A 13,426-nucleotide genomic window follows, 5' to 3' on the forward strand; every position below is an offset into this window, starting at 1 on the left:
TACTGTAACTCCATACGAGGGCTGTAACAAAACACTTTGTTGCCCCATGCAGACACCTTAGTGATCCCAAGCTCCTTCCAGACACTACCAACAGAGCTGAAGTATATTTGCAACAGCAGCAGCAGGCTTGGGGTATGTTGGCCCACGTTTGGTGCTCTGATCAAGCAACTGTAGAGGGCACTTTTTAGAGGTCCGGTTCAGGACTTCTGTTACAAAACAGAGAACTGCCTCTGACCTATGAATGGTACAAGATGATTTTTAATGCTTACTATTTCGAAAGTTTGGTTTCAGGACACCTGTGGAAGATGAATACACCTTGAAGTGCATCAAGAAAAAATACAGAAGTGGGTTACGTCATGCATTTGTGTAACTAAACTTGGTTTGTATTGTATAAAGTCTCACTACCGTATGCAAAGTCTTGATTTAAAGGAAGCTACTGCGGGGCACAGCCTGCAGCCAGGGGAGCAGGACAGCTTCCCTGTGCACCTGTCGGCAGCATTCTCTGCTTTTTTTTTTTTTTTGGCCAGCCACAGTTCTTTCTCAAAACTTTTAACAGTGGCAAAACAAGGGGAGTCAAGTCCACTTCAGTCCTATGAACAGCACCTCAATATGCCTCCTTTTATGAAAAGTGTTATTAAAACCAAGCTAGTACTTCTGAGTATTAGATCTACATGATCCATCCAGTTAAACCGGGCTCTTTTGTCTTTATTTCTGTTAGTCTGCTGCCGCCTCCGGGGGGGGGCGACGAGGCGTCCTTTCTCCAGGCAGGCCAGTAGTGACACCCCACAGGGGTATAAAACGTTTTTGATGTTTGTGCCGGTTTCTGAGTGCAGTGACACTGACAGAAACGAGGAGCTCCCGATGATACCTGGAGCCCTCACCCACCCTGTGACCCAAGCGGGCGTGAGGTGGCCGTGGCCCACTGTCCCCCGGGGATGGCGACCGGCCGCCCCCCGCCTCGGAGGCCGCTGCCGTTAACCCTGCCGGGTGGAAGGGGTAAAGCCCCCCCGCTGTGCCCGGGAGCGGCGGCCCCAGCCCGCCCGCCTCGGTACGAGGGGGCGGGGCGGCCCCGTCCGGCTCGGGGCCTGGGCGCAGGCCGCCGCCGCGCTGCCTCCCGCCGCCAGCGGGGCAGAGCCGCCCCGCCCCCGCTCCCCTGGCAGCGACCCGCCCGCCTCCTACCTGCCCGGGCGTCGGCGGCAGCCATGAGGGCGGCGAGAGAGGAGCAGCCGGTGGCGGCCGGAGGCGGGCAGCCCTGTGAGCGCGGCGGTGCCCCGGCCCGGCGGTGGGGCCCACCTCACTGTCCGTACCCCCCCACCCCCGCGCTGCGTCCTCCCTTCCCCGCGCCGGCGTGTCCCCCCGGGGGATCGGGCTTTGCGCGGCGGTCGCATGTCTCCCCTGGCAGGAGCACGGGCAGTGCCCGGGCAGGTGGTGGCTGCCCCGCCGCCGCGGGGGCCCCTCGGGCCTCCTCAGCTCCTTGGAGAGTACCCTCAGCGAGGGCACCTCCTCGGAGGCCTCCGTGCGTGGCCGCGGCCCTGCCAGGGGTCGTTGGCCCGCTGAGGCACAGCACCCCGGGTGCCCAGGGGTGGCTCTGGCTCTTGTGTGGCGGCCCAGCTCGTCCCCTCGGCTCCTCACCGTGCTCCCGTCGTGAGATAGGGGGGAGCTGGGCCCGGCTCATGCCCTCGCTCCCTCCCCACGCTCTCATAGCGGGGAGCTGGGCCTGGCTGATGCCCTCGCTCCCTCACCATGCTGTCGTCAAGAGGAATCACTCGATACGGGGGAGCAGGGCCTGACTGAATGGTACCGTGCATTTATAAATTATTTGACTTGAAGCGTGTTAAAGACAGAAGTAGAGCAGCGTGAAATTATGTTAGATTTGGCAAAGCAACGTTAACGTTCAGGGGATTTTGAAATAACTGGTTCTTTTGTAATTTATCTTTACTAACAGGGGAAAAAATTGCGTATGTTGAGCCACCTAGGAGAGTTAAAGAAGTAATTGAAGAAGATCTTTATTTCTGGAAAGAAGCATGCCATACTAAACATCCAGCTGCAGGTAATCCTCCTTAGCAGCAAATGGGAAGTGTTTGCCAGGGAAATGAAATATAAATTGTTTTGAAGAGTTGTGGCAAATTGTTACTTTAAAAACCAGCCTAACACATTTTGTAGTAGCCTGGGGAACATATAGAAATGGAAGAATTACATATAGTCTTTCTCACTTTTTTTTTCAGTCTAAAATTACAGCACCATAGAGAACATGGATAATTCTGTATGATCTGTCAGTTTAATAAAACAGTAACAAATGTCAAGCAGTAGGGAGGTTCTGCGACCTTTTTCTCTGAAAGAAGTGCTGTAGTTATTAGAATACTTTGTTCCCTTCTGCTGTTTGAAACTGAAGTTGGCGTTGAAAAGAAAGGGTTGAGGTAAGAATGACAAATGTAAATGAAAGACAGGAAAATAGTGAAAGCACTTAGAAAATCAGTCTGTTTAGGCAGCTTAAAGGTTATGGAAAGACTTGGTTACAGTAGGCAAATGAGGACATGGAAGTCTTAGAGGGAACAAGGTGTTCACTCTATTCTGAGAACCAGAGGTAAAACCAAGGTAAGATCAGAGAAGAAATAATTAGCAGTTTTTAACAGAAAGATAACTTAATGCTGGAACAATTTAATAAAGGTCACTTAGATTCAGCATTTGCAATACACAGTTTAAATACTGGCTCATCTTGGTGCAGGAATGACCTGAAGCCACGTAGCCTATGCAAGACAAAACTTAAATCACGCTGGTGACCTCCTGCAGCCATAAGATATATTAATCTTATTGTAGAAAATCAATTTTCAGAAGTTTATAGTGTTTAAGGATCAGTCATCTGGTTGTCTATATGGTCTTATTGCCTTTATCAGCCAAGCCGTTGTATATTATTAGCCGCTTCTCTGTAGATTCCACTAAGTAAAGCTGTTTATTCCACAGCTTCCCTCATTAGTTTGTTCTAGTGGTTAGTGTATTTAAAAAAAAAAAAAAAAAAAAAAAAAGCCTGATTAATAATTTGGGTTTGTATGGTTCAGCTCCTTGCTTTTCTTGGATATGTAATATGTATCCAGGATTTTCTTCCAGGGAAGGTATACATAAATTTTATTTTGGCTCTTTATGTACTCTGACCAGTTGTTTTGCCTCCTCTTTTAAAATGTGAATACCAAATCTGATCATGGAATTTCAGTATTTGTATCACTGGTAGCCTGTAGAGAGAGAGAATCATCTAATTTTAGAGCTGCCAGCACTAGGACCTTGAACTATTTGTCAACTGTTGCTGCTAAATCCATGATGCTTTTGCTTCACAATACACAGTCCTCATTCTTTAATGCCACATTCTCTTCCATAGAGTAAAGCTATTCCTTGATGATATTAAGCTGCATTTTGTTGGAATAAGTCCACCGCTATATCTCCTAATTATTACATCCTCCACACATGTAGTAAGGGCATTTTTGCCTTTGTTTCAAAATTTGGAACATTTTGAAAAAGTCTGGTTTCTCTTATGTAGGATTAAGACCCAAGTCTAAACTCATTCAACGGTAATTTAAAACAGCTAGATCCACAGGCAAAAATGTACATAAGTTAGGTGATATAATCAGTATCCTATTGGATGTAAAGACCATTTGAACCTGCAACTCCATTAGTGTGATTAAGCTCCTTAGGCAATTACAGCACACCTGCAAATGAATGACTTATGTAGGCTCTCTTTATAGTAAATGGAGAGAAAAAGGCACTTTGAAAAGACAGTTCTTCTGACTTGCCCTAGATACCTATCATTGCATGTGTGATGCTCTAAAAGTGCCTGTTCTTTTCCCATTGACTGTAAAGGGCTTCTGGATTAGTAGCTGAATTGCAGATGTTAACTTTGGTCTGCTCAGTTGGCTCATGAGTCTAAAGTTACTAGGAGCTGAACGCAACTGGATTTCACTGTATCCATCTGCCAATGGATCAAAATTGTCTGGAACATTTCAGTCTGAAATGGTATGTATGGCATAATGTTATATGCATAGAATAACAATGCTATGTATAATAAGGTCAAACAGATGCTGGTGTACAGATTATTCAGCAAGTACCCAGTTCCTTTTTCATCTGTATGCATCTGGAAAATTAGAGATACTCCCCAAGTGGCCTGGGCTCTGATAAACGACGGTTGTCAGATGGGATGGTTACTGATTTACACAGATTATTACTAAGTTTCTTCTTTTACATATATTGATGGTTAGTAAATTATAACCTTTCCACCAAATAAATTAGCTGTTTTGTTTTGCTGGCATTGGTTTTGTTTGGGTTTTTTGTTGTGTGTTTTTGGTTTGGGGTTTTTTTGGGGGGTGGGGTGGGCACAGGGGTGTTGTTCTACTGTCTTTTTATGAAGGCATTTGGTATTTCAGTATGACGAGTAAATTATGCTGGATGCGCTGATGGTATTACTGCTGTTTCTTATACGTTATAAATCAGCTGCATCCTGCTTCAGTTAGGAGCCCAGCAGTCCTGAGCTGTTCTACAGACAGTAGAGAGCATCGTATACCCTCAGCAATCTGAATTGCTCTGTGAAGATGTCAATATCATTAACTATGGAGGAAGATTATAGTGTTCTGCTTAACTACTTCTAATTACTGTATAGACCAAAGGGACTGTCTTTTTAAAAGTTGCATTAATTCTAGAACAAGTTGAAATAATCAGTTGTAATGATATTATTTTGACAAACAGTGGCTCTGGACGGGATTTGCAGTGTGAAAAAGAATTTTGCCATTGGAAGCCTGAAACCAGTGTCACAGAACAGAAACAGTTTACTTTTACAGCCTCAGTTCTACTCAAGGCATGCAGGAATGAAAAGTAAGAGTCAATAATAAGAAACTTACTAAAACACCTCATTTTAAAGTTACAGGGTATTATTATTTTATAATTCATAGACATCTTGTAGGATTGCAGATTACCTATATGGTCTTACGGTAATTGCTTCTGGGCATTTTTCTGCAGAGTTAACCTACTTCTTCCTTTAGTAAGTAGCCAGCAGATTTGAAATCTTTGCATAAGAAACCTGTTTAGGACTGCTGTGTTGGGTCACCTGATTTCATTTTCGGAAACCTTTTGTAAATGTGTGGAATAATCACTTGTTTCCTACTGATAGGTGGTGAGTGTTGGTTTCATGTACATAATGAACCTTACTGGCCTTTCTTAACATCCAACCTTAACAAATTAAAATGTTTGGAAAAGCCTCCTCCAACAGACCTCCTGAAAAGATACATATCTAGGTATCATTTCAGCTTTTGGAGTGTGGTCCACTTCTGTGGAGTATGGCTTTTGTGGAGCAGACCTGTTCCTTAGGAGCTGGTAGATTTTTAGCATAGTCTTCTCAATGTGCTCACTTTCTTTCCGTGAAATGTATAAACTTTGTAGTGGAAGGTGAAAGCTTCCAACCCTAAGGAAACAGAGCCCATTAGTTTTGGAAGAGGATGGTTGGTAGTTGCGCGATATATGAACTCGGCATATTTTGCTATTAAATGAAGCTCCTTAACTCATTCTCAGGAGCTGTTGGTTTAAAAATACAGCTAGCTGCATGACTAGCGCCTCTTTCTTCCTAACTTAATCTTGTAAGCTTTAGAGATATCAGCATCTTAGTTACAACAGCAGTATCAATTAAGTGATTGCTAGTATAAGTAGCATTTAATGAGTACAGCCTTCTGCCATGCTGCCTGTACTCTAGAGTTACTACTTGTAGGAATATTTTGGTTATAGAGCAGGCCTAATCTGTGCAAGTACTAACTGCAGTCACTATGTACTTAAACCAAGAAAATTTTAGCCACACCATAGAAAATACAGCCAAAGAATGCCTCAGAGTTTTGCTACATAAATTTAAAAAAATAATTTTTTAAAATATTATTTTAAAACTCACATACCTGAGGCTGCTAGTGAAAGCACACGGAGTATTCAAAGATCCTGATCTCCTCCATTTCCTATTAAGATCTGTGAGGAAAGAACAGCTGTAAAACAAAGCAGTTTATTCAAATTTATTTAGGTGCTAAAATTTATAGGCTCTATTGGTTTTCCTTTGGGAATTTAGATACACCTTCATTCCCAGGGACTGCTGCTAGAGACAAGTGGTGCTCTCCTTACTAGCTATATATACTGCCTGTTTTCCAACGGAACAGCCAGGTATCATGAGAGAAGGGGTGACAGAAAAGATACAAGACAGGAGAAAAACTGAGAGCAATCTGGCTTCAGCTTCTCTACTCACCAAACAGTTTCCATTCACACACCTGCCTCGGTGTAAGGATCTTGGGGAGGAAATGAGGTGGTAATATACCAACTGGGAGATGGAGAAGGTACAGGCTGTGGAAATGGGCCCAAAAGAAGAGGTTTTTCTAGAGAGGAGATGAGCCTACTGTGTTTAGTGCCAGAAGGAAAGGCATCAGCAAAAGGAAAAGAAGCAGCACAGACAAGGAGAATGAAAGGAGAGAGATACAGAACAGAAGGTTGGAAATTCCTGAAGGGAACTGGAGAGAGGAGAGAGAGGAGAACACAGTTCAGCAATGCAGAGATAGAAACTGTAAGAAATGAAGGGAAAACATGTAGAAGAAATAAATAGAAGAGAGAGGGGAAAAAAATCCATGCATAAGTTAATGCATTTGATTTTGCTTCTCCCTTTTACTGTCTTCCCCTAGAAGTGATTAGTGATTTGGGGGGCTCACTGTGTGCTATCTCATCCGTCCTTAGAGCGGATCTTGTTTTTCTACAGATTGCTGAACTTCAGTGCTGTGAAGACCTGAGCCTGTTGTGATGTGTCAAATCAAACACAAAAATGACTGGCTGCCTTTGGAAAAGCAGATCTGTAATTCTAAAATTTTGAAGGAAGTTCTGTTTGGATAGGGAGCTATTTCTTCGTTTGTTGTTTTATTCATATCCTCATGCCACTTTTTAATCTGATGTTGTAGTAGCCAACTCTGATCCATATTTCAGCCAGTGATGAAGATGTCATAATCCAAAGATTACAAAATGTTCTTGCTGACAAAAATGTACTACTGTGAAACTTGACATTTTCATAGGCTTCTTTGTTGCAAAGTGATTCTAAGTTCTGGCAGAAGATTGTAATGTAATTGAAGAGATGCCTTTAAGTGCCTTAGGCTGAGTCCTTTCATTGAACTGAGCAGTTCAGAAGCCAGGAGTTTGTGGTTTGATATCTAGCCTGATTTAATAAAAGTTTAACATAAATAAACCTCTCTCTGTATGTCTCTACATATGTTAGAGTTACTAAGAACCACAGAGGCAGCATGGAACCTGAAACGGAACCTGTCATTTAACTCTCACCCTTAACCATTATTACAGTGAGGTAATACCAAGTGATCGTTACTTTGTTTTGTATTATCATACCACTTAGAAGGATCCACATTTTTTTCCTAGGTGCTGTATATAACCAGAACAAAAGATAGCTTTCCAAGGTCATTGGTGGTTGGAAGAGGTACCAGAGACAGGAGTGACATTTGCAGCTGCAGCACAGCTCCAGTGCTCTGGTAGCAGATGAGAGGCTGCAAGCTCTCTCCAGCAAAGCATCTGAGCTCGCTGAGCCTGAACCATGCAGGGGGAAGTGAAAAGTGAGAATAGCTGGAGACTCCCTGCTGTGGGAGATGGAAGCTCCCATTTGCTTCCCCAACGTGCTGTCTGGAAAGGTTTGTTGGGAGGCTGAGATCTGGGACAACATGGAGAGCGTGCTGAGTCTTGTCTGGGCCTTTTACTGGGACTTTTACTCCCTACTGCTCTTTCCACCTCTTTCCACATGGTCACCAACAATACTGCCAGGGCAGGCATGGAGCCTATCAAGCATGACTACATTGCTGTAAGGTGAGTCAAAGACACGGGTGCCCAGGTGGCTTCTCCTCAGTCCTACTGGTGAGGGGGTAGGGCTGGAGGAAGGCATGGATCCTGTAACTATTGTTTGCTCAGCTGGTGCTGAAAATGGGGAGTTGGCTTTTGTGACTATGGGATGTCCGCTCTTTGAGCACTAAGAACTGCTATGAAGAGATGAGATTCACCTCAACAGGTGGTACAAAAACTGTGTTTGTACCATACGTAGAAGGATCCCTGATTGTTTCCTAAGCATTGTGATAACATAAGAAATACACAGTAGTGATCATTTGCCTGGCCAACCCAGGGAGGAGAACTATAAGTAGGAGTGGAAGGGGAGGGAGATGACAACCCGCAGTCAGGTGAGGAGGTGGTGGACCAGGTTAGCAGACATGATAGTTCCTGTCTTCGTGTTTAACAATCTAACGTAATGATCAGACTTTGGTGTATTTCTAGAATAATTGTAGGACATTATTTTCCAGATTAATAATACTTAGTGCTTACCCTGCAGTTTTCACTGCCAGAATTCTTTCCAGACATCCCTGCAGCATGTTTGTGGGATAAATGTTACTGGCTTTTTAAAGGAGGGAATTAATTGTATTGTGCAGTGAGAACAATGAACTGGGACTGATGGATAATTTAAGATCTCCTTATTCCCATTTATACCTCAGATGATAGTTCACATCTTTTCTAAGGTGTGATCCTAAGAGGTGGAGATGGGAGTTCCTGGGGCTCTCGGATCCTAGGAAAGTGTTTAAACTACACTGAATGCTGTTAAAAATGAAGTCTCAGTGAAGGCTTTGTGAAGCTAGACTTTGTTTTCTTTTGCTGTTTTTACAGTTATCTGTGAATGAAATGGGATGCTTGTGGTTTAGGTTGTCAGGAACCCTTCTCTGACACTAAAAGTTTGGCTTTCTTTTTGTACCAGTGAGAAGGGAAAAAGAACACCCCACCCTTCGCTGGCTCCAAGCCAACTCTTTTCAGCATTTTCACTTCTAAAAGAAAAAAAAATATTGGCACTGGAAATGGCACCTGAGGCACGAGAGGACTAGCTGCTTTTGAAAACCTTATTCTCCCTTTTTAGATGCAAATTTGATGATGAACCACACAATACTGTTTGAGAATCACTGGGCTTTCAGATAGAGGCCTTTGATTAAGCTTGTTACATCTCACTACTGCTCCTTGCTTCATTTTTATTCTACTCCCCTCCCCCTGCTTTCTCATTCTTAGTAGTGTTTTTTTCATGATCTTGTTTTAAAATTTTCCAGATGAAAAGACTTTCTGGGTCTATCCTGGATTCCTGCATTAGCTCAGTTTTGCTGCAACAAAGGCAGATTTGTGAATCTCTTGCTCCTTTGCTCTCTCTTCCTTTTTGTGCAGCCTTGTACAATGGAGAAATGTCTTTTAGATCTTTTCTACTGAATGTTTTATTTAAATTATGAGGCTTGGGTAATTTTTAGCTAATCCAGTATATTTATGTTCATGACCTTTTTATGTGTCTCATCTTTCATTTGAATAAAACAAAGCAATTTAAAAAATATAATAACATTGCATAATATTATAGTAATGTTATTAATATTGCTATTATATTTATAATATATGTTTCATTAAATGGGGTGTCAGATAATTGAAATTAACTGCGGTCACATCTTATTGCAGTGACTTTTTTACTAACTGTCCAGCTACCCTTTTCTCGTTAGTTTTTTTTGGTATTATTTCTTTTTGAAACTAAACACTACTGTTTTAAAAGACAAATGTTATCGTTGCTTCCATGTATTAATAGCAATGTTCAAACACTGACATCTTTCAAAGGTCACGTCTACATTATCAAGCAATGAGGCACAATAGGAGGGGATCAAGTTTTTAAAGCAATGAGTATTGAGAGCCCCATAACTAGACTGTATGTGGTTTAGGAGATTCACTTCGAACTAGAGCTAGTCTTGTCTCCTGGACTGAAATGTCACCTTGTTGCTTGAGCTTCAAAGATGCTTGAAGAAAAGCTCCATTACAAACCCTTGCCCTCTGGCCTGGGGAATGCTCACTGGGTAAAATGGGAGCATCGGTGCTGACTGCACAGCACTGCCCCTGCCACTGCTGCTGCGTAAGATGGGAGACCAATGCTCAAAAAACCCAAGGAAAATGGAAAGTCAAGATAACTGCTAACAAATATCCACAGACCCAAATTCTGGCTTGCTGTACACACACACATCAAAGTGTCTGAGGATCATGTGGTTCTGGTAGGAAGTTCTCTGCTCTGATTTGGGCTCTGGTCTACCCTGGTGAACAACAAAGATGTTGCAACGGAAGGTCAAAGAGCGTCCTGGGATGGGATCCTCCATCCACAGTGTGCCACAGCACATTTGTTCATGCCTGTGCCTTGGTCTGGAAGTGTCAAGGTCACATAGTTTTAATCCAGCCCTGCTCACAGTCACAAGCAGAACTGTAGCGAGGCAGAATATTTTAATATCACATTTGCTGTGTGTGCAATAATGTGGTCTTGTCTGTCCAGAAGCTGTTCATCCAGTGAGGCAGGCATCACCTTTCAACTGAATCGCTTATGTCTAGTCATATTTCACAATTTTAAACTTCCATGCAGAAAGATAATAATCCTGAATATGAAACCCTAGGTAATCAAATTACACTAAAATACAGCGTGCCATTTATACAGAACTTTTATCACTCTTTTTCATACAGGATTTAGGATCTTAATTGGCAAAAACTTGCATTGAAACCATGGGGACTACTTACGAAGAAGAGATTTCAAAGTCATTCTTAGTGTCATTTTGGTACCAGGTAGCATGCTGCCATGCTTTGAAGATGATCAGGTTTTCTTAGGATAAAAAACTCCACAAGGTTTGCTTGGTCGACAGAATGTCTGACTCGATAGCTGTGGCTGAAAACACAGCCACGTGTTGCAGTAGCTTTTAAACTGTGTTTGCAAGAAGTTGACAAATAACTTAAAAGACTTTTCTAGGCTTAACTACTTCTCAAGTGTGACAAAATAGAATGAGTCAGAGTAGAAGAGGAATTCAGCTGGGAAGCTCTAGGTAAAAATGTTTACTGCTGTTAGAAATGGCAAACATTTAACCTTCAAAGCAGCAAAATATTTTTCTGTTTTGCAACAGCTTCGTTACTAGCAGCTAGCTTTTTATTTTAAATTCCTATCAGCAACATTAGAGCTTAGTGTGGTTTCTACAGAGCAGTTAAACCACAGTTCCCCAATTTGTGTATACAGCTCCAAGAAGTCTGTGTGGTCCTCAGTCCATGGAGCTATCTGCTGGGCTGGTTTACCACTGAAGCAGACAAAACCAAGTGTGTTCCCTCTGGAAGATCTGCAGGCATCTGGTAACGCTACTCGAACATCATCATGTTGTACTTCCCCGTGACGTTTGTGGAGTTTTTCCCAAGTCAGAGTGAACAAAAATGCTTGACAAAACCCTACTAGTGCAGAGTAGCTCATCATGGTCATGCCATGTGTCTTACAGTGGAAATGAGGCAAACTGGAGCTGATGTGGGTTACTGCCAGGCTGGTTTTTCTTTTCTAGAAGAGAAATGAGACATTAAAAAGGAGAAATTCCTCACCAGCATGCAGGTCTGAGGACACTGGGCTTCTAACTGTGGTACTGACAGTGAGGTGACTCACTGTACAGCAACACATTGCAGCTGACTTGTAAGCTTGCTACACCAAAATTTCTAGAAGGCTGCTAGATTCTTCAAAGAAGGCACAGCTATAATTATTTTCAGTAGTGACTATGATATCTAACTAAAATGTATTTCTGTGCTATCTCCCACATTGCAAGGGATTTGAAGACAGATAGCAACAGCAAGACATTTGGATCTTTAATTTGCAAAAAATCTAAAATATACCTTAAAAACAGGCTTTCTCATGCTCTAGATATAAATTCTGTTTAGATTTCTGAACTAGTGGACTATACACAACATGTAAATGTTTTAGTCTCACGTATTTAGTCTCCACAGAGGCGGGTATAACACGAAAATTAACTTACAGTGGCAGTATTATTCATAGAAACATTTCAGGCTACTTTCCTCTCATTTTGAATGGATCTAATCCTTATTTGCTGTAAGATGACAGATAGGAAACATTACAATACTGCATTTCCATCATGGTATATACCATCACAACTTACTGTGGATTTCAGTAATAGTTTTCTTCAATATGCAGCATAGAGCTTTAGCTGATAGTGTGTTGATGAATATAGAGAGCCTTGTTTTGATTTCATGCTAAATAATTCAGCAGATTTGTTCCCATGTGACAAGTCTTAAAATGGATGTCACTGCAGTGCAGCTGAATGTCACACTGAAGTTTCACTGCGAGACTGCAAAAACCCAAAAGTAACTAGCCAACTCTTGCTATTAATCTTCACAAGGAAAACATTTATATTTTATTTTCAGATTTGTCACTACTTGCCTTGAAAAGGCTTCCATGTTGAGTTGTTCTGAAACATTTCATAAACCCTGAATTAAAGCCAACGTTTTTGTTGAGTTTACCATATGCAGGATCAGGCCTGGCATCACCAATGTAGTTGGCTAGGCTTTGGAATTGGAATGGCTTAGCACCACATCTTCAAGCAATGGAAATGAAAACTTGACTAGACAAGGGCTCCTCCAAAGTCATATATCAATGCTGAAATTTAAGTTCCCGAAGGAAAATAGGAACTGCCATTGCAGCTGATACGATCAAATATATTGAGTGAATCAGAATTCCAAGGAAGTCAATTGAGCTCTCCCACTGACTTTCATGGGTCCCAAATCTCTTACGTTGTTTGCAAAAATGTCTAAGTAAACAAAATTACTAACAGAAGGGCTTTTAGACCACTGTGAATCCTTTGAATGCTTAATTAAGGCAGGCTAGGGATTGTGCTCATTTTAGGTAGTCTGTTGTATTGGATGAGCTCTGGATTGATTCTAGGTACAGCTCATGGCCTCAGAGGATTTCACTCTCCCTTGGCATTGTATTTCTATGTTTGTTGGCAGTTTTCTGCTGTGGTAGAAGAATTTTCCCAGATTCTCATTTTGTGACTAAAATCAGTGTTATCTGTCAAGACAGGTGCTATGTTTATTGCCCTAAAAAGTTTTTTTGCTACTATTGTCTATCATTATTTTGCAGACAGTACTAAATTAGAAAGCAGGGTTAAGATCTTGGCTTGTACAACTTCAACACAGAGAGGCCCTGGAGCAAGCCAACAGAAATCTTGGGAAGTTCAGCAAGGACAAAAAGCAAGTTCTACACACAGAGCAGAAAACTGCCATGCACTGGTACAGGCTGGGAACTGGCTGGCTGATAAACACCCGGGCTGGAAAGGAGCTGGGGGCTACGTGAACATCAAGCTGAGTGTGAGCTCACCTCAAAAATAAAGGAAGTCACTTGCTGGGCCACATGAGAAGCACGTCCAGCAAACAGGAAAGTAATTATTCCCCCTCATTGGTGAAGGAGCACCTGGAATACTGTCTCCAGTTCCCAGCCTCCCAGTTCAAAAAGAATGTTGAGAACATGGTTCAGCAGAAGGCTACCAAGATGATGAGAGATCCTACAGCACACAAGGGG

At 42.3% G+C, this 13,426-nt stretch overlaps 1 protein-coding gene across 1 annotated transcript; it reads left to right on the forward strand.

The window, feature by feature from the left end:
- Nucleotides 1–1,049: 1,049 nt before the first annotated feature.
- Nucleotides 1,050–7,234, forward strand: C2H11orf97 (chromosome 2 C11orf97 homolog). Its single transcript, XM_037378452.1, has 4 exons — nt 1,050–1,254; nt 1,946–2,050; nt 4,729–4,854; nt 6,758–7,234. Exons 1-4 carry the CDS (start codon nt 1,203–1,205, stop codon nt 6,763–6,765), a joined length of 291 nt encoding a protein of 96 aa, XP_037234349.1. The 5' UTR covers nt 1,050–1,202; the 3' UTR covers nt 6,766–7,234.
- Nucleotides 7,235–13,426: the final 6,192 nt, after the last annotated feature.

This window comes from Falco rusticolus, chromosome 2 (assembly GCF_015220075.1).
Source record: "Falco rusticolus isolate bFalRus1 chromosome 2, bFalRus1.pri, whole genome shotgun sequence".
Taxonomy (NCBI): Eukaryota; Metazoa; Chordata; class Aves; order Falconiformes; family Falconidae; genus Falco; species Falco rusticolus.